This window comes from Asterias rubens, chromosome 3, assembly GCF_902459465.1.
Source record: "Asterias rubens chromosome 3, eAstRub1.3, whole genome shotgun sequence".
NCBI lineage: Eukaryota > Metazoa > Echinodermata > Asteroidea > Forcipulatida > Asteriidae > Asterias > Asterias rubens.
Genome location: NC_047064.1, coordinates 12595784 through 12617909, shown reverse-complemented (window position 1 = coordinate 12617909; position 22126 = coordinate 12595784). Strand labels below are relative to the sequence as shown.

Below are 22126 nucleotides of genomic sequence, written 5' to 3'. Positions count from 1 at the left end.
ACCAATAGTGTCCACTGCCTTTAAGATGAATCCAGATAAGACAGAGTTCTTTATTGCATCTTCCCCCTCTCACTTAAAATGTCTTCAATCATCACCTCACTTTCAATATCGAAAATCTTGTTATTCACCCATCTCCCTCCATTACCAACTTAGTTGTTGTCTTCAACGCTGACATAAATCTGTCTGACCACATCACACAACTCTCTTGCTCTATCAACTGGCATTTTCGCAAATTTAGTCAGATCAGAAGATTTCTTGATTTTGATGCCTGCCACAGTGCAGTCTGTACCCTGATCGTGTCCAAGCTGGACTTAAGCTGTTGTGTGTTGAATGATAATAATAATAATAATTACAACATTTATAGAGCGCTAAATACGGAAGTTTCTAAGCGCTATAACCAGATTGACAGAAAAGATGGGTTTAAAGTTGAGATTTGAAAGTGTCCAATGAAGGAGCTGCTTGAATGTGGATGGGTAACTTGTTCCAAAGTGTTGGAGCTATGACTGAAAAGGCCTGATCGCCATAGCGTGTCATGGTGCGGGGTCCCGGGGAAAGCTTGAAATGAGCTATTGAAGAAGAGCGAAGGCGTCGGGTAGCTGATGAAAGTGAAGAAGAACGAAGGGCTATGAGGTCTTGGAGATATACCGGAGCCAAATTATGAACAGCTTTATACACAAGAAGAAGAATTTTGAAGTGGATGTGTTGGTGAATTTGAAAGCCAATGAAGAGAGCGAATGATGGGTGTTATGTGATCTGATTTTTTCGTAAGGGTGACTAATCTGGCAGCGAAATTTTGTATTCTTTGTCATGTTTGTAGAGGAGCGAGATGAGTGTTTGGAAGACCTGCCAGTAACCCATTGCAGTAGTCCAGATGGGAAGGCACAAAAGCATGTTTCTATGAAAGACATACGTCGCCTCCAACGACTTCAAAACATGGCCCAATTTCATGGCTCTGCTTACCACTGAATTATGCGCTTACGATCACCCTTACGATCGCCCCTCACTTGCAAGTGCTAAATTTCTGCGCTAGAGATGTGTAAGCGTAGTATGCCTAGTAACATGGAGTACGCACAGTCACAACCCAAATTCTCTGCTAACCTATGAAATACGCTTGAGGTAAGCACATAATTCCCTGCTTCCATATGCCCCAATTATGTGTTAACAGGAAGCAGAGCCATGAAATTGGGCCCAGATGTGCCAGGCTAATCTCCAAGATGCCAAACACTCAAAGACTGTTTGGGCCTCCAAAAAGGGTCTCAAGACACACCTGTTCTCCAATCTGTAGCTGGTTTGTCACCATCACTTCAGTCTTTCATTTCTCTTTGAAGGAACACGTTGCCTTTAATCAGTCGAGTTGGTTTTTGAAAAGTGTTTACTAGGTGTTTGTAGCCGTTCGTTATAAAATGCATGGTTAGAAAGATGTTTTAAAAGTAGAATACAATGATCCACACACATTTGCCCCGAAATTGCATGGTTTTCCTTTTACTTTGCGAACCAACACGGTCGGCCATTTCAGTACAGGCTGGTACAGTTCTGGATCTTGCTTTTGACCCATGACGTGTGCATCCCCATCATCCCAGCTTCTTCCTCGAATCTTTGGAGTGAGACAGGCCACTGAGCGGGCTCTCCTAGGAACAGAGCAGCGTCGTCAGCATAGTCCAGATCTGTGAAGGATGTGTCTCCGACCATTATTCCGAAGTCTGCCTGACAGCGGTTTAGGATCCAGTCGATGGCGCAGCAGAATAATGTTGGGGCAAGGATGCAGCCCTGACGGACACCTGGGGTGGTAGAGAAGGGGTTGGAAACGTCACTTCCGATACGTACAGTCGATGCACTGCCCACGTGCAGGTCCTGAATCAACTGAAGCAGTAATGGTGGGACACCGGTCGCTTTCAGGGCCTTCCAAAGAGCATCGCGATCCACCGAGTCGAACGCTGCCTTGATGTCAACGTAGGCAACGTGGAGATGTCTCTCAAATTCACGGTGGAGTTCTGACAGAAGTCGGAGAGCACCGGACACCGGTCGCTTTCAGGGCCTTCCAAAGAGCATCGCGATCCACCGAGTCGAACGCTGCCTTGATGTCAACGTAGGCAACGTGGAGATGTCTCTCAAATTCACGATGGAGTTCTGACAGAAGTCGGAGAGCAAGCACGGCATCCAGAGTAGACCGGCCCCTTGTAAAACGAGACTGCTTGGGTCGTCGGTGACAGGCAAATAGGGGTTCTTAGGAGGAGAGCAGAACATGGCTGAACACCTTTCCAGGGACAGACAGTAAAGTTATATGTCTGTAACTGCTGCACTGGTTTCGATGACCCTTTCCTTTGTACAGGGAGATGATGATGCCATCCCTCCATTCAGCAGGAACCCTGCCAGAAGACCAAGAGTTTTGAAAGAGCTTGTGAAGGGCAGCACTGATTGGGGTTTCTGCACATTTGAGCAGCTCAGGAGAAATGCCGTCAGGTCCTGCAGCACGCCCATTGTTTAACTTCCTGATAGCACGACGTACTTCAGCCAAGGTGGGAGCGTCAGATGAGACGTCTGTGGCTGGAGGTGTGCCTGAAGCCTGTGCTGTAAGGTCTGGGCAGGGCGTAGCTGAGGGGTGGTTGAGCATGGTGTTGTAGTGCTCCCACCAGCGGGCAAGAGTCTCCTCGACCGACTTGCAGGGAGTGCCATCAGTTTTTGTAATTGGGGAGGTGCTTCGTCCCTGTTGTGGGGGGCTGCGCATGCACTTGATGGCCTGGAAGGTTGGACGGAGGTTGTTTTTCTGCAGTCCTTCGTCGGCGAGGTAGTTGTAAAACTCCTCGAGGTCGCCCTTAGCCTTAGCTTTAAAGACACCCTTCAGTCTGCGAGCTTCGTCAGTGTCACCACGGAGACGCGCTTCACGCTTCTGGTCAAATACGTCCAGAGTACTTGGAGTCAGCCAGGGACCTCGCTGGGGTCTGCGATTGCCGATGGATTCTGAAGCCGCAGAAATGATTGATGAGCAGATGGTGGACCAAGCAGACTCTTCTTCAAGAGCGCCGAGTGCTTCGAATTTGTTGCTGACCGCAATGTTGTACTTTGCTGCGATGCTGGTGTTGCGTGTTAGTGAGCTTACATCGAGCCGTCTGGCGGTTGGTTTTTGTGGTTTGTGGTAGACCTGAATTTTGACACCAACAACTAGTCGATGGTCTTTTAGCTGGGGCCTCTGCCCCTCTGTGCACCCTGTAGGAGCTGAAGAGAGAGAGAGATATCTTGTTAACATGTGGTCGATCTCCTTCCTTGTACGGCCGTCATTGGATAGCCACGTCAGACGGTGGATTTCTTTCCGTCTGAAGGAGCCGACAATTGACAGCTTGGCGAGGGAGCACGTGTTGAGGAGGCGTGCCGAGTTATCATTTGGCTGTCCAGAACCGAAGTTTCCAACAACACGCTCGTAACCTGCACGAACTATTCCGCTTACAGCATTCAGATCTCCGATGACAAGTAGTTGGTCATGGGGTGGAGTAGATTGAATGAGTGGTTCCAGTTGGTTGTAAAAGACATCTTTATCGGCTGCAGAGGCGAGCTCTGTCGGAGCATAGACCACAATGATGGTGATGGGCCGTGTCTATGATGCAGCCGGGCATGAAGGATCCGGTTTGAGACTGGTGTCCATTCGGTGAGGGATTGACTGACCTTGTTATTAAGGAGCAAGGCAACTCTCTCCGTGCGGCCTGTACTGCCCGAGTGGTACATTGTATACTGATCGATGCGACATTCCTAGTTCCTGGGATACGAGCTTCGGTAAGACCAGCGATGCTTATTCGGGAGCGTGTCAGTTCGTGAGACATGGCCTCTGGGTATCCAGCCTTGGAGAGTGTCAGTACGTTCCATGTAGCGACACGGAGACACGATCTTAGATCGAGTTTTGGTCCCAGTTTGGAGCCCACTATTGGTCTGGCACCGTCCCCTGTGGAGCTTGAGGTGTCAGACGCCATTGAATCACTAGACTTGTGGACAAGTCGTTAAATCGGCCCCACGCGCTGAGATAGTGCTCCCCCGACAACACTGCTCTCGCGCGAACTCACTGCTCTCGCGCGAACTGATGGCTCCCCGATTTCGACTCCTCATTGACAACTTGTACAAGCTGACAGCGGTACGTATTCATGTATTCAAGTACGAACGCGGTATACCTTCACTGTTGCCGCGGAGACAATCGTGCAGACGAGTCCATTTTTATAAGAGGGTAGTAATAGTTTCTAATACTGTAAAGCTTGAACCGGAGGGCATCTGTGAATCTTTTTTATTTTGATTTAACTGCTTTATTAGTTGATTAGGGCCTAACTTTACAAAGTCATCTTCAAATGCATTACTATTTATCTGTTTAATATCCGTGAGCTGCCTCATGCAAATAAATAATGCCCACGGTCAATGGTAATGGTCCAATGCAATCCTTTAACCCGATGTGTTCTGCTCCGACTGTGTATAAATTAAACTTGCTATAAGTCCCTGGACAGTACGTTACGTCAAATTACCAATCAAAATGTGTTTTAAATATGACACCTAGACAAGTTGCAACATAAAATATAGTTTGTATTACTACCAGTCCCAAAATTCATTATTTGTTTACTGACAAACGTTTTTTTTATTTTAAGTTTTCATCTAAAAAGTGATTTTGAAAACCATGGTCGACATGTGGAAGTTTGATATGTGAGTCTTGTGGACAAGTTTCACAGGGCAGTCGTGTGCGGATCGCAGGGATTCCGGAAAATTTCAGTAACTCTTTTCAGATGTCGATGTATTTTAAAGGTATTATAGCTAATCATCGACATACACTCTACTTGCCCAAGATATTGCAAGACAAGGTTTCATATAGCAGCTGTACTTTTGTTTTGTTTTAAGCAACTGTTACCACGAAAAATATTTTCTCACTTCCAAGCAATCATAACAATTAATATAAGGCTCAAATAGGGTAAAGACACCGTGAAATGCAAAAAAGGAACAGTGACTCAAATTGTAGTTTGCCTCAAACAAAAAACAAGAAACAAATTTATTGATAAATCGATCAACAAATGCAAACGAGTGGTTGAAATAAATAAATTAAATTGAGCAATAAACAATGAAAATACCTTCAGACTAATGGATATTGATGGTAGAAACTGTAAATAAAGAAAATGTGGAGTGTTTCCCTTGCACCTCCAGGTTGCTATATAAACATAGTGAGTAGTTGACCACGGATTTTGCAAAACCTGTTCATTATAAAACACTTTAAACAATTTACAAACTAGGCGAGTGCTAGAAGGGTTACAGCTCGATGGCCGAAGGTTCAATAGTCTGAATGTTCGATAGTCCAAATTGACAATAAGGTTCGATAGTCCGAATTGACAATAAGGTCCGATAGTCCGAATTGACAATAAGGTTTGATCGTCGATTCAGACTATCGGACCTTATTTGGACCAGTGAACCTTCGGATCAATGAACCTTCGGACTATCGTATCAAATGTACGGGTTAATGAAACCTACTTCATTTTGGGACTAATGAACCCCCTGTTATGGGAAATTTGTGCGTTCGGACAATCGAACCTTCGGACTAACGGACCTTCGGGTGGACACCGCTAGAAGATCGTACAGAAATGTAAACAGTGGTGGATATGGGAAAACTAACTTGAATGAACATTTTAAATGGGTCTTCTACCTATGTTGCACAACCGCCTAGCCTTTATACATTATCAAACCCTCTCAGTCTGTGCTTTGGATATTTAAGTATTTGGATTGGAAAGAATAAATTTTAACTAAAATGAGCAAAATAGTTGTTGGTAATTGCACAGTATAAATGTCATTCTTACATTTGGAACCATTCAGAATGCACCATCCACATCAGTCAAGAACTTTGGTGCATATTTTGATTGAATTGTCTATAGGCCTTTTCACACGAGAAAAGTAAGCAGGGGGTCCTTGGTCTTAAGAACACAAAGTTGTTTAATCCACATCGTGTGAAAGGTACCTCTGCTTAAATAGGCACGGGTCCCTGGTCTTTTTAAGACCAAGGTCCAGACCTCCGTCTTGAAAACACAACGTTGTGAAAATTATACCACGATCGGCCGTGTGTGCTGTGTGAATGAACATTGCTTGCGTAACGAAGGACCCTGGTGTGGCTGGAGCTACTACGCATGCGCGCAAGAAGAAACACATAGTGCAAGAAAATCAATATGTTCGACCCCGTTGTACGATAACGTTAAACCTTTGAGCATGTTTGTGAGAACGTGTGCACGACTCCTTCAAGAGAGCAAGTTTTCAATGTTTAGCATGAGATCGTTGAGACATGTTTCAAAAAGTTCACTCTCGAAAATCAATTTGATTTTCCCTGAAATTCCAGCATAGTTCTAGGAGTAGGCCTACGTAGCATTCGTTCGATAAGTTTCATGATCGAGCATAGAACGACATATTTATATAAAAAAACTTCAGTGTGCAACAAAATGCGTGCCAGATTTATGACAACATTCATCGGTAAGAATCTGCACTCCCCAGTTTATAATCGATTGTTACATTTTCTGTTTGGAATTGGTGGTCGGAGCATGAGTGAATGGTTCGAGCAACTCAACTACACGTTCATTCTTCGTCCAAAACAAAAATCTTTTTTAGGGGCCGCCGATTCACGACAGTGCAGAAAAATGATTGGTACATACGTTGGCGATGCGGATATCAGTGAAATGGCGATGAACAATGTTGACCTTTAGCACCACAAAAGACGGATGTTCTGAGACACGGGACGTTGGTTTCTGCGCCGTGTGAAAGGTCCTGTTTGAGTTTGACTAACGTCCTTGGTCAAGACAACTGGCACCGGGGACCAAGGACCCTAGTTTGACTTTGTCGTGTGAAAAGGGCTTATGACTGATCAAATAGACCTGCTTTCGTTTACACCAAACTCTTTCCAACTTGTGTTAATCTTACGACTTGAGTTGAGTCCCAGCCTTGCAACGTAACATGCAAACCCTAAGATCAACGTTTCGTGAAAACGGCTCCAGCTTTGCAAGTCTGTTCGATTTCATGTGTGACAGATTAGGAAGTATGTATCTGACGATTCATAACATCATGTGATTCGCAGCCATGTTCTTTCTCGGTTAGATTGTTGTAATGGGCTGCTTACAGAAAACCCACATGCATATTTTAAAAGAGACTTCACAGTTTGCAGAACTGGGCTGCTCGTGTTATATTTAGGTTAAATCGCCGTCATGATGCCATGCTCCTTCTAAGATCGCTTCATTGGTTACCAATTAAACAGAGGATTGCAATTAAGATTATTTTATTTGTATGAACATTTCTTTATAAATCAGGCACCAGAGTAATTTAATGAGTGTCTTGAGTTGTATCAGTTTTTGCGTACACATCTTCACTCCAATGCAGATCCATCTCGGCTAACTTTTCCCATGACTCGCAGTAAGGCAGGAGATCAAACTTTCACAGTTTTTACAGCAGCTTAGGGGTAGGGGTGGAATGAACTTCCTTCTTAAACGAGGAGTGTTTCCCTTGCACTGTCAGGCTGCCATGTGACCCTGTGGAGAAAAGAAAGAAACACACAATGTTGACCTGAACTTATGTTGATTGTGTAATACTATCCGTAGTATGATAGGCTAATACTTATTGCAAGCAAATAAGTTAACGTAAATGTCAGAAAATTGTGTTGTTAAAATCACACATAAAGATACCATTTTTCACGTCAGGAACCTCTCTGTGCAGACGTCTTACGTGAGCATGAATTAAGCCCAAAGTGGTGACGTCACCTAACAACACAATGTTTTGACCTTCACGTTCACGTGTTTGCTGGCATAACATGCAGCTAATAAAACCTACCTAATACTTACGGGCTAAAGTGAGGTTCGAGGCAACACCATCACAAATAAAGACTCTCATGTAATTGCAAATCTTATTTAAGTTTTAGTGTTTAAATTTTTAAAACATTTTGTTATTATGTTTTGTTATTGTTTCTAAAAAAAAAAACAATTATGTTTAATTATAAAAACCAACAACAACAAAAACAGTGAATTTGGTACTTTTTGCATTGCTTGAGACTCTACTCTCTAGATACAAAAGTTCCAACAACAATGCAAAACAAGTAACCTTGTGTAGAACTAGAACTTTAGAAGTAGGGGCTCAATTTTAATATAATAACCTGTGCGTGTCGGTGCAACCGCCACTGACGACAGTGCTTTTTGTGGAACCATGGAGGTAGAAACTTCCTCCATGGTGGAACCAGTGAGTTATATGAATAATAACACATGTTTTGTTAAGTTTTACTTCAAAACAAAACTTGTTCTTTTAAGTAAGAAGCCCAAACCAAGTTACCGGTAACTCCATGGAGGTAGATTTTTGCAATATTATTTGTCAACGCAAATTTATTAGTAGTTTAATTAAGAAACTTAACAGCAAGCTCACTTGTTTTGATTTCATGATGCCAACACAGTATGCACCAACCATCACCACTGCCTTGAGCAAGGCTACTGATTACATCGAATATTCGGCCGGTGCAAATCATTTGTTTACAAAAGTGTCATTGCCTTTCATCAATCAATACACGCTGTGTGCAGTGTGTGTGTGTTGGCATGATGCATATAAATGGCGGCTTCTTCTTCTTCTTCCTTGCGACCTGTCGTCGACGTGAGCAGATCTCTTGCATGTTGCATGCCTTGAGAAAACTGGCTACTTCTATATCTTGTTCTTCAAGTTTATCAACCAAGTCAGACCAAGTTAAGACGAAGTTATTTATTTAATATGCACGTCAAAGTTCCCGATGAAAATACGTACTCAAAAGCACAACCATACACACACGACGTCTAGTGTGTAGGCATAATAAATACACGCTGACAGGTTTGTTGATCGTTCATTCATACATGTGACTTCCCGAACCCATCCAATACAGGGTGTACTGTTTGATAGCATATACATGTTGAATATTCATTGATTTAACGACATCGACCAATCAGATGCGTCCGTACGATTTCGGCTGAAGTGCCCATAGGCTGTGCACAAACTGCTGACAACTTGTACAAGTCGTTAATGAGGAGTCGAAATCGGGGAGCCATCAGTTCGCGCGAGAGCAGTGAGTTCGCGCGAGAGCAGTGTTTTCGGGGGAGCACTATCTCAGCGCGTGGGGCCAATTTAACGACTTGTCCACAAGTCTATTGAATCACGAGATGGAGCTTGTCGTGATGTGGTTCCTAGTATGGGGCCGGGGTAGGCAGGGACTTTAACCCTGGTGTTACTTTGGCGTAGATTCATTGGTTTGGGTGATGACCCTTGATACTCTGCCTCCTTGGGACAGGGGAGACGTAGAGCACAGTAGCAGGAGACGACTTCTGAGTTGTCAGAGCGCCCTCACGTAGTGTCTGACAGATCATTGGGCCTCGATGTAGCCTCATCCGCCCCGTCAGCATTGTCACGGCTGCTGCCTTCGCGCCTTCACTGGACCTCGTTCCCAGTAGGGGGTTTGGAATCAGAGTTTTCCTTCTCCTGGGTGGGCTGCCAACCAAGGCTGCGAGCCCCACCCGCCCGAGTTTGAAATCAGAGTGGCTGTCTCCTAGGTGGACTACCTCCCATGGTTAACGAGCACCACCTGCCCGGAGCTATCTGGTTTTGAGGCGCCAGAAATTTGCCTGCACACCTCTGCCCACTGTTCCCAACAGGGATCGGCACGTGAAGCCGGGCAGATAGGAGTTTGAATTAGGAGAGGCTCTTTGAGACGCTGATCATGTGGGACATTTTCAGTGGATGAGGAGTGGCTCAATACTCCCCACCGTTCCCGATCATCCTAAAACCTTTGACCCCCAATTTGCAATTGGTGCTATATAAATCAAGTTATTATTATTCCATCTTATCACAGCAAGCAAAAGAAAGATTACATTTTCCTTTGAGCCTGTATCTTCTCGAGTCCGGCTATGTCCCCGTAGCCTTGGATCTTGACGAATTTTCTCAGGATCCTTGCTGTTCCCGAAAACGCTGCCTTCTGCAACAGATCTATCCTCACATTTGTCCGTTTTACGTCCTGATGTTTCCCTAGTGCTTTCGGAATGGTGCCGAGCGCTCCAATTGTAATATTCACAAAGTACACGTCCCGTACATTGCATCATAATTTTATGTGAATGTGTAGTTTGTACATGATAAAGACGTGTGCAAACATGGCCACCCGCGATACTCTTGAACCCCTGAACCAAACGTAGCAGGCACTACTTTTACTTTAACCTGCCAGATCTTACCATCTCCTTCCAATATACCCTTATATCTGCCGGCACAGCTATGTCAATAAGATGACACATCTTCGTTGCCTACTACGTTTGTACAACATCAAACACTGATGTTTTGTAACATGATCAGTGTGAATGCTTAAGTCTCAGAGGATCTTGACCAGGTCAATCTTTGCATCTTTCCCTGGAACATGGTCATACCATTTTGCAGTCACTTTGTAACATTTCTTACACAGATCCCAATGAATTATCTTGGCCTAATTGTCATGCCTTCCTTTGTACTCACTGACAACATGAAATACAGTCTCATCCACCTTGTTACACATTCTGCAAACAGGAGAGACGTCTGCTTTTTCTATCCTTGCCTTCATTACATTTGTCCTTAGAGACTGGTCTTGTGCCGCAGCCATTGGTTTCCTTTTTCACTTCTCCGCTCTTTAACCAATTCTAGGACTTGTTGCAAGTCACCTCTTTAGTACACCTTAAGAACCTGCCATGAAGTGGTTTGTACTGCCAATCTTGATGTCTTTTCCTCTTACCTTTCCCTCTGTACTCCGTCGGCCCAACTTCGCCCGTTTTCATGTATTTCTGCACAACTTTCAACAAGCTCTCATCTTCATTGTCATTGACACACATTTTGTCAGGCCGAACTGCATCCTGATGTCATCGCTGAAAATCCTGACGGTCTGCTCCAAAGAATCAGTTTCCGGTCTCTTCTTTGCAAACAACTTCAAGTCATCCATAAATCCTTCTTCATAACATAACCGGCACTCACCTTCTTCAGAATCATTGACTAAGGCATCAATCAGTGCAAGAACAAACATAAGCAGAGACAGAGAATCACCTTGGAAAATACCTCTTCTTGTACACATCTTGCCCAGACTAACATTGTTGGCAGTAAGATTGGTTCTCCATGTCTTCATGCTCTCAACTAGAAGACACTTTACTGCATCAGCCACTCCAACCAGATCCAGGCATTATCCATGTGTGAGATACCATGTAATCTGCCTTCTTGAGCATATTAAGGTGGTTTCTTCAAAGTGAAATATTTTTCCCTCAGAAAGATTATTCCAGCAATACTTTGGAATTTATGATAAGCAGCAGGTACAACTTTTTAAAATCCAGATTGAATTTTTATTCATATTTCCCATGCAGCATGTGAGTGTTCTTGTTGAAGCCCACAGGGTGTAATGCAACTGACCGAGCGATAAAGTTATTTCAATTGCAAGAAAAATCCACTATCTATCTTCATGGCATTTCAAAACATGCTTCTACCCTTATTACCAAGTCTGAAATGAGTAAAGAAATCAACACTCTAGTTGATATATTTTAATAACGAGTCATCAAAAAGTGTAATGCGAATAACCAGTAATGCGACTGACCATGCAAATGTAATGCGACTGACCTAGTTGTTTTTCAAGAGGAGGATGCTAAGCAGGATATCTTAGTTATGACTTACTAGAGGACAATATTACATGAATTAAGAGATCTGGGGCTCTTCAAATGCCACTCACTCCCTACCCTTAATGCATTTATCCAAAAGCACATGCTCAAAACTATAACACGTGTTGTACATCAGCCATTCCAATCTGTAACTTCTAGTTTCATCATTTGTACAGAATCTTAAAGAGCCAATAAAGGATGATCTCAATATTTCAACTATTACCTTTTTATGGCCAAATAGACATCGTACATGTAGATACCAGTTAATAACCATTTTACTCTCAAAATTTGCATTTAGTAATGAATAACTCGAGTCAAAAATGCACCCGATCGCGTGGCTTTTTCAGCCGAGAGTCAAAAACGGCTTATTATAATGACCTCTTGACGCCAGTGACGATATTCCCCTAATTGGGTGTGAACACAGTTCTCCAGCTTTGGCAAACTGAGGGCGCTATTTTCCACACCAAATAGCTGCCACTGACGTACTGATTCCTTTGTCGCGCAGGTTTGTTTGACCTCGCGTTTTTTTTTAATTTGGCTAGAAGCGTTCTGTAGAAAAAACATTTTTACCATGTTTTAACGTGAGGTAAGAGACTCGTTAAATTTTTGGTATGTTTCCTATGGACTTCAGCTATTAGAAAACTGTAATATCTATATATTTGAGATCATCCTTTATTGGCTGTTTAATGTTATCATATGAAAAATAATAAAGAAAAGCAACATTTGCTGAGAATTTTGAGTAGAAAAGTGAAGTTTATCATTGAAATTGTTTACTCTCCACAAATTTTGGACATACCACAGACAAATATTCCAAAAGAGCAAGCAAAAGCAAAAAACTTATGTCCTCTTGCCTAACGATAAATAGTTCTCTAGTTATGAAATTCTTGAAATTTCAACTTCAATGTTAAAGGGGCAAACCGGCTCACCGTTAAAGTAATTTAGTGGTGTAGTTCATGTCTGGATTGCAAGCGTACCTTTTATGGAATGAAAGCATAATTTGAAAGAACGTAACAATATCTTGGAATGTAAGTGTAGCTGCGTATCTTGGAACGTAAGCTTAGCTTGACTTGGGATTGAAAGCGTACCTTTTTTCCATAACAGATTATTTAATTAAGCTACTCACACAATAACACCATCAATATACCCAATGCGGTAGTTCCAACGTTTTGGCAACATCAATCTTTTTTAACTACCTGAAAAGTCGGAACAACAAAAAATAGGGGCGGAAACAAAACACAGAGTATTGGGTAAGAAATAACTGATTCGACAAGCGAGGTACCGACTGACAAACCCACGGACACCCCCATGAAGGCTCCCAACCCCTCTTAAGCTCACAGCTAGACCTAAGCTCACGGCTGAGGAGTTCATAGCGCCTGGGGATTACACCTCGGGGCCCCCACGAGACACGGCATGGGCGGTACGCGATATGCTCCAAGGCTTACAATCCGATTGCTCCAAGCCATGTGGCCATACAACACGCTTCCGTTACACGGACTCTCTGAATGCGAATCTTGCATTACATTTTTTACCATTATTTACGATTTGTATCCATAATCTGAATACATAGTCTTTTTTTGTCATTTACACATGAATAATTTAAACAAAAATATTGAAATTTGGTTCAACAAATATTGGCTTTTCTAGGGCATGAAGTCAAACCAACTCGGGAGGTGACGTGATTGTTTTAAAACCACTTGTGGCTCTAACTATCACGCGACCTTTGTTTTTCAGTGGTCGATGGAGGGTTTCAGCGGTACCTAAAGAGCTTTGATGGTCAGCTCAGAGTGTGGTTTGGAGGTTGGGTGTGGCACTTATACTTGGTCTTCGGAAAAAGGCCAATGTTCGTAATGTCATTGGGCTGACTTAGTTTCTGTAGCAATCTACATGTACATGATTTACTGTGTGTATACAGTGTATGCAAATTATCACAGTGTAGCAACTAAATCGTGGTGATGGGCTACATGGGCTACTATGGGAATGCTCTAACCATAGCTGGGGTATCAAGAATAATATACATTACTCTAGCTCAAATATGCTTGTTGCATGATCGCAACACTATACCATGTATATACTTTTTATGTCCCTTTACAGCTCCGTACTGGTGCTATTATTTCATCAATTCATTTTCTTATTATTACTTTTAGGATCCATATGGTGAAAAGAGAGGAAAGTTCCAGTACAGCACATTGAAAACTCGCCTAGAGGGTTTAAAAAAAAGTTTAGACGAAGAAGGATTGGATAAGGCATCAGATGGTGATTGTAGTAGCTCTTCAGACAATGAGATGGACACATGTGCTTCACTATCAGTCCACTAAACAACTGGTGTTTGACTTCTCGAACAGTGTGTAGCAGTTGATTCAAAGCTTTATGCCACTCAATTTTAAGACTGAAACACTGCCCTAACTTGCCTTCAATGTAGGGGGATGCCTCTTTTTTGAAAGGACAAGGGCACCAAGGCATATTCTCCTTTAGGCCTATATAGGACTCTTCCTCTGTACGCAGATACAGAGTCCTATCTATTAAGGCCCGTTTCTGGGGCCAAAATTTTTCAAAGCTTCATAACTCAAATCTTACCTGCAACGAGCCACTAATTTCAACAGATTCACATTCTAAGGCGGCATACATTTTTCTGCGGTGGGTTTTGGTCGTCATATATTCTTCACAAATCCGTCATTTTTGTGAAATAATGCAGCTCCCAAAGTTACAAAATTCCTGTTTTGATCGTTTTCTTACAGTGTTGTCTGCTGCCGTGCGTACGCGTATACATTCGCATGCCAGACGCAAGAACTCTTGGTCACCGACCGTATCTTGACTGCACAGCTTAACACTCGGACACAACACTCAAACCCAACGCAAGGTTTGCGCGTTTTGCGTACACACGGCAGACTGTGAGAGTACGAACAAAAATGGGAATTCCTTAACGTTGGGAGCTGCATTATTTCATGAAAATGATGGATTCGTGAAGAATATACGACGATCAAAACCTACCGCAGAAAAATATATGCTGCCATGGAATGTGAATCTGTTGAAACTATAGTGGTTTCTTGCAGGTAAGATTTGAGTCATGAAGCTTTGAAAAGTTTCCGCCCCAGAAATGTACCCTGATATCCAGGACGTCACTGTAGTACAATACGAAAGTGTAACACCACCAGCGCTCATTCTCCTTAGTAAAGGGCACCTTGGGAGGAAATTTGTAATGGAGCATTTCAAGGGCACCAAGGCAATGACCAGGGGACATGGAGGCAATGGCGTTCGTTGCTTTTAAACTAAGTTTCGTTGAATAGTCAAATGATGACCAACACAAAATGTAACCCCACTGACTGTTGAATATATTATAAAGTAAACACCATTATTATATACATAATAAACTGTATATTGAAAACAAGTTAATTTAAAAAAGAGATCTACTTAAAATATGAGTTCTAGTGTAAATTACTTTTTGCTGTCCATTTTTTTTTATTATGAGAGATCACCTTACATTACACTTAACTGATTTGGGCTGTCGAAGCAAATCAAGTGCTACCAGGGGTTAAAACAGGGTTACCCCCTTAACAGCCCGTAAGGATGTAGGCATGGGTACTGGGAGCGTTTTTTTTTTCTCCCTAGGACGAACGTTGGCAATTTACATAAAATGGGCGTAGTTAACTATACATTTTCCCATGAAGACACGCCCATTTTGTGTTAATTGCCCATGTTCGTCCTAGGAAAAAAAAATACGCCCCCAGCCCCCTGCTTGTGGAGTGGGTCACTTGGGGGTGACCTGAGGTGTATGCCATCACCACGAGAGGGCGAGTGTGATCATTCATTTAGTTCTTTTTAGGGGCTAACCGGAGTGAGCACTGCGGGGTCGACCCAGGGAAGCTAACCAATCCACAGGCTAGTGAGTATAACACATGACTGCCACACTGCATGCACTATGCTGTCGGTCTATAGGTTCTTTATAAAACCCTCTGATACGCAGTCAAATTCTTGGGCATCTATGTCACTGCACGTACCCAATGATATCATTGTATCCAATGGAATCTCTGGATCTAGCGGCAGCGACCTGTCTTTATCCTTGCAGATAAAGACAGGGGCCCGGTGTGGTGGCCTCAGAGCTAATCAGCACTAATCGGCAGAGCCAGAAACATCTGCGGGCACATTTCCTAACAAGCTAAGTATAAAGAACTAGCTATTATATGTCTCCCAGTTACGCCACAGAAAAATACACAGATTGCATTGCGTTCAAGCGCCCTTCTCAACCAACGACATACGGCAAGGATGATTTTAGCTATGAATAACGACATTTAAAGGATTTTGGCAAACACAAATGCAATAGGAATTACCTCTTTGTAATATTCTTATAAAACAAACACAAAATCAGTTGAATAATTACGACTCTCTCAATCGAAGTGTCGTGGCCGAGCGGTTAAGAGCACCGAATTCAAACTCTGGTGTTTCTGATCAGCAGAGTGTGGGTTCGAATCCCCAGCCGTGACACTTGTGTCCTTAAGCAAGACACTTAACCATTGCTTCGTCCTTCGGATGGGACGTAAAGCCGTTGGTCCCATGTGTTGTGTAACGCATGTAAAAGAACCCAGTGCACTTATCGAAAAGAGAAGGGGTTCGCCCAGGTGAATATTTAATTAGGCAATATTCTAACAATCATATCTCAAGAATTAAACATCCGATCCCAATTTTTTTCTTCGGTTATGGACTTGTCTTGTACAATAGATGCTGTGTCTGGCCTAAAATGTTCAGTCACGTCATCATGACATCATACGTTTGCGCGTTTTAATTTCTGTGTACAAAACATGGCGCTAAAAGTGGAAACGTTTTACAAGTCAAATACACAAAAATTGACAATAACTTCAAAATAATTTATCTGTTCGTTTTCAAAATGTCATATTCTGTGTTGAAAAATTAACTGATTATAATAAGGGTTGTTTCAGTCCATTAACAGCAATCAAGGTACGTCTATAATTAACGATTAATTAAAAATCTTGGCATCATGGGTACAACGTAGTACCTCATAAACTGGATGCAGTCCCTTGCAAGGCATTGTATTACCTTCTCCATGGTTAATGCAATACAAAATTAGGATTTGTAAAAGGCATTGGATTGGGGGAAGTTGCATACCATCGTGGTACCTTATGAAATTTATTAGTACAAAAAACACAATTTTAAGACTGTGATGTCATCACATGTTCATTTATGCTAATTAGAAGCTTTAAAGAGTTTTTCTTTGCAGCACTTTATCTCAAGTAGTGTATGGCCGATTTCAAAGTTTTTTTCAGTAGTAGACTCCTTTGGCATAGGAGAATTGCCTCAGGTAACCGTGACCCCGATTTGACCTCTACTTCCGGGTCACCTGGAAGTGGGACCATATCTTAAGAGTTACACAACCATTTTTTTTCTTTAATTTTTTTTCTTTAGTTATAGACTCCTTTGGCATTAAATTTTGTTGGGGAAAATCCGTGACCCCATTTTGACCTCTTCTTCCGGGTCAACCGGAAGTGGGACCATTTCTCAAGAACTACTCAACCGATTTTTAAACTTTTTTCAGTGATAGACTACTTAGGCATTATATATTAACTTTGAAACCTGTGACCCCCATGTTGACCTTTATTTCCGGGTCAACCGGAAGTGAAACCTTATCTCAAAAACAACACAACCGATTTTCAGACTTTTTCCAGTTATGGATTCCTTTGGAATTGGACAATCGCATCGGGTAGGTGTGACCCTATGTTGACCTTTATTTCCGAGTCATCCGGAAGTGGAACCTTATTTCAAGAACTACACAACAGATTTTCAATTTTTTTTTCAGTTATGAACTCTTTGTGCATTGAAAATCAAGCATGGGTTTCCGTGACCCAGTATTGACCTTTACTTCTGGGTTAACCGGAAGTGGGCTCCTATCTCAAGTACTACACAATCGATTTTTGAACTTGGTTAAAAATGGCGCCATGTTGACCTTTATTTTTTGTGTTAAAGCTTCTTTTGATTTAGTATCAGATACAAGACCAGGTAATTACATGTCATAGAGTTGTAATGTGTGTGTTTTATTGTAGCATAGAAAACTATTATTAACAAAACATTCAGGAACAGCTGTGTGATTGTTTACAATCACTATCTCTAGTTATTATATTATTATCTTCTTAACCAAAAATATCCTACGCGAAATTGTATAAAAGTAAAAAATAAAAAATAAATCATTTTATATTCCTACCGTTCAAATGCATATCCCCCGCTAAGAAAAGCGTTTGCAAACAATCTCAATTCGTTTTCAACGGTCGGAGACCACCGACATTCTTTTCATGATAAAACAATCAATACCACATATTTCATAATTTTCCCGATCAGCAAAACCTAACAAATGTCATAATTCAATCACAGGAAAGATTTGTTTTCTTCAAAATTCAGTTAAAAGCTCAAATTCTATGGCAAGCCATATGCCCAATAATTCGATAAGCACTGTTTATCACTGATAAACACTGTTTTTTGAGATAAACTATGTTCATCACTTGATAAACATAGTTTATTTTGATAAACACTGTTTTTCACCGATAAACAGAGTTTATCGAGATAAACATTGTTTATCAATATTGATAAACACTGTTTATCGAAAAACAGTGTTTATCAGGCAATAAACAGAGTTTTTCGAGGTGATAAACTAGAGTTTTTCAATAAACACTGTTTATCAAGTGATAAACAAGGTTTATCAAGTGATAAACAAGGTGTATCGATCAAGTGATAAACAGTGTTTATCGAAAAACAGTGTTTATGGGTCGATAAACACAGTTTTACTCCGACGTCAAATGCCCAATAATTTGATTTGATAAACGCTGTTTATCGAAAAAACAGTGTTTATTGGTCGAAAAACACAGTTTTACGCCGACGCCAAACTATTCGATAAACAGTGTTTATCAGTTGATAAACACTGTTTATCGAAAAACTCTGTTTATCGACTGATAAACACTGTTTTTCGATAAACATGGTTATTTGTATACCGTCTAAAGAGGGCGCTAACGCGCCGGTGTCTTGAGCCCAACACCAAATTTGGTGATGAATCGGTCAGAGACCGTCAATGACCGTGCGAAGGGATTGTAACGCGACAGGTATGGGCAGACACAAAGCCAAGATCCATCTAAATTGAAAAGTATTATTAATTTTTATTTCATAAATCTGTTCCTCATACCCCCTGGCTTTATCACATTAGCACCCCAGTGTTTTAAGTCAGCTAATTAGCCCAACCTTATTATTTGGTACTGTATGCGCTGTATGCGTAAGGTATTGCAAATAAAAAGCCAAGAGTTCCATCTTAAATGGAAAATATTATTATTTTTTATTTCATAAATCTGTTTCTCATACCCCCTGGCCGATTCATCACCAAATTTGGTGTTGGGCTCAGACACCGGCGCGTTAGCGCCCTCTTTAGATGGTGTACGAATAACCATGTTTATCGAAAAAACAGTGTTTATCAGTTGTTAACCCACACCTTTGACGTCATGCTTTTGTTAAAGGAACACGTTGCCTTGGATCGGTCGAGTTGGTCTTTGAAAAGCGTTTGAAACCATTTTTTACAAAATGCATATGGTTGGAAAGATGTTGTAAAAGTAGAATACAATGATCCACACAAACATGCCTCGAAATTGCACGGTTTTCCTTATACCTCGTCGAACAACACGGTCGGCCGTTTATGGGAGTCAATTTTTTGACTCCCATAAATGGCCGACCATGTTAGTTCGCACAGTAAAAGGAAAACCACGCAATTTCGAAGCAATCTTTCCAACCATATGTATTTCATAAAAAATGGTTACAAGCGCTTTTTATAGACCAACTCGTCCGATCCAAGGCAACGTGCTCCTTTAAATTGCTCCATTATTTTGCACGAATGGCGCGATGGGTACAACCATAGAGAACTATTCACCCATTGTGCAAACGGGTGAAACTGTCCCCATTGCGCAAGTCGTGCAAAATAATAGGTCTACTTCACTCTACTTACCTGTAGAGCGAATACTACAATTGCATTGTTCCCTATGCCGGCAGGCAAAAAGCTAAGAGTTTTACACACAATAGCGCCCTCAAGAGTCCTATCCCCGACGCCCTGTGACATGCGCACCACGTCGGAGTCCTCTTTTTCTCTTAGCCGGCAAAGGCAGCGGACGTAAGTACGTGATTGTCCGTATTGCAGTAGATTCTTTGGCCCTTTTAGCTAATAAGAGTGTAGTTCAGCAGATATCCGATAGCAGGATAGTCTGTAAGTGTTGAGAATTTCTAGTAGAGTTGTTGAGAAATTCTAGAGTGAGATTTAAATATGAGTTATAAGAAATTGGGAGGACAGGGCTTGTCAACGTAGGGGGGACCTACATCCCTCCGAGACAGCCCGAGTCCTTGGGGGGGGATTGCGGCAGTGACATTACGTCGCCGCCAAAGCAATCTCCCACTCGGCCCCCTCAGCCATAACCGGCCGAGCGGGGGACCTTACGGTCGCGCCGTCTCCGCCGGGATCCGCCCGACAGAAGGGGAAACGCTCCGGTAAGGCCAAAAAATTGCCTAGTACCGGGGCGACACCCAAGAAGGGACGAGTTGGTAAGCGGGACTCCACTACGGGGCCGGCCCCATCCACGGCTCGGTGCACCCAGGGCGGAGTACAGGGTATGCACAGCCGGAGAAATTACCTCTCCACGGCCTGGTGCACCCGGCCCCCCACAGTGCACACGCGAGTACCGCGGTGCCCAGGGATGGCCTTTTGTACCGCCGCCCCGACCAGGCAGCCTGCGCTATCGGGCTCGGGGCCGTGGCGGTCGCCAGGGAGATTGGCAACAGGGTACAGACCCCTTGGGGCCCCGTCGAAACGCTACGTTCCGAAGGGTCGGCCTCTACTTCAGGGTTTACCCGCTGCTCGGGTATTCCCGCCCGCAGCCGGCCTCCGATACTACATGGAAGTCTGCTCGGGGATGCCCCACCAAAAAGGGCAAGAAAGCCCGCCCTCGTAGTCCCAGCTTGAGCGGCTCTACCGCCGATCGTCCCCACAAACGTCACAAGGGTGGGGACCCGATCTCGAGGGAAGAATTTTTGGAAGCTTTTCACACCCTCGCGGCCTCAATTACGGGTCGTCGCGAGGGTGGTGGACAAGGCCCAGCCGACTTGGCCACCGCACCGGTGCCCCACAGTCAACACGGCCATGGGTGGCTTGCACCGGGCCAACGGGGACTCCCCCACACGGCTAGCCGTGCGCCGGATTCCCCCCCGGGTTTGCCACAACCGCCCGCTAACCCATACGTGATGATGATGCCGGTGATGATGCCGGTTCAGAATCTCGTTCCTCGATGACATCTCGCCCCTCCGACTCGGCCGACTCGGCCAATGAGGAGGACGAGTTGGTCAGCTCCATCCAACGGTTGTCAGTCTCCAAGACTGAGCTACGCTTGGTATAGAGAGACATGATAAGAGTTCTGAATCTCCCCTGTGAGCCGGAGCCCCCCTCTGACGAACGCCAATCGTTCAAGAAGAGGGCGGGCCCCGCAACGGGCGCGACTAAACCCTTCCCGGTGATGCCCCTAGATCGGGTGTGCAGCGACCGGATGGATGGGGTTATGGGAACGAAGAAATGGACCCCGTACTCCAAACGTACGGAGCCGTACTACCGTTTCCCTCCAGCAAATTTTGAGAAATATTTCGCCACTCCCGTCCTGCCGGACTCAGCCTCCGACAAGCTGGTCGCGGACAGGGGATCGTTGTCTTCCAAGCTCCCGTTTGCGGACAAGATCCGCAGCAAATTGGAGGACGTCGCCCGAAAAATGGATTCTTCGGCGCGCATTGATATGCGCACAACATCCTTTCTCCTGCTCCTATCAGAATATCTGGAGCAGGGGTGCGACGAGGAAAACATGGTGCCGACGGACATGGTGATTGCGGCCCTTCATTGTTTGGACAATGGTCTTTGTTCCATCCTCGACCAGTTCACAAAGATTACGACCCTGGCGACGACATCGCGCCGCGCCAATGTGCTGGATGCGCTTTTCCTGCCATCAGCCGGGGCGCGTAAACGCCTTGACGATCTACCGCTCACCAGCGTCGACTTGTTTTCCGGGCAATTTCAGATGTCCATGGAGGCTGAAGCGAAGCGCCTCAAAGCCACGGACAAAATAAATCTGAAAAAGCCTAACGCCCCGCCTAAGGGACCATGGATAAATTAAGAACGCGGCCGCCCGCGGTCAGACTCGTTCTAGAACGAGTCCGTCCCAAAATTGTCACGCGCCCGTCCCAAGATGGATTAAGCGCTTCACTGATTTTTAAGGTCCCTCATTATCGAACTCTATTGTTGGTGCCTTTTGTTGTTCAGATAACATGGACAAGGCAGCTTGCAAGTAAGCCACGAAGGGGTGAAGGATTAGTGTTTGCGGTCTAGCTCAGGTATACACCAGACAATGGGTTGGAGATGTCCATGTACAGCCAACCCTCAAGTTTGCCAAAGCCAATACAGTAATATGCTACTGCCA

The 22126-nt window shown here is 43.6% G+C and overlaps 1 protein-coding gene across 1 annotated transcript in view; it reads left to right on the top strand.

Moving 5' to 3' along the window:
* Positions 1-14144, top strand: part of LOC117288499 (ubiquitin-conjugating enzyme E2 Z-like) — a 28418-nt gene extending 14274 nt beyond the window's left edge. The window contains exon 4 of the mRNA XM_033769380.1: positions 13787-14144. Coding sequence (XP_033625271.1) covers positions 13787-13957 — 171 coding nt within the window. The 3' untranslated portion in view covers positions 13958-14144. The remainder of the gene's footprint in view (positions 1-13786) is intronic.
* Positions 14145-22126: the final 7982 nt, after the last annotated feature.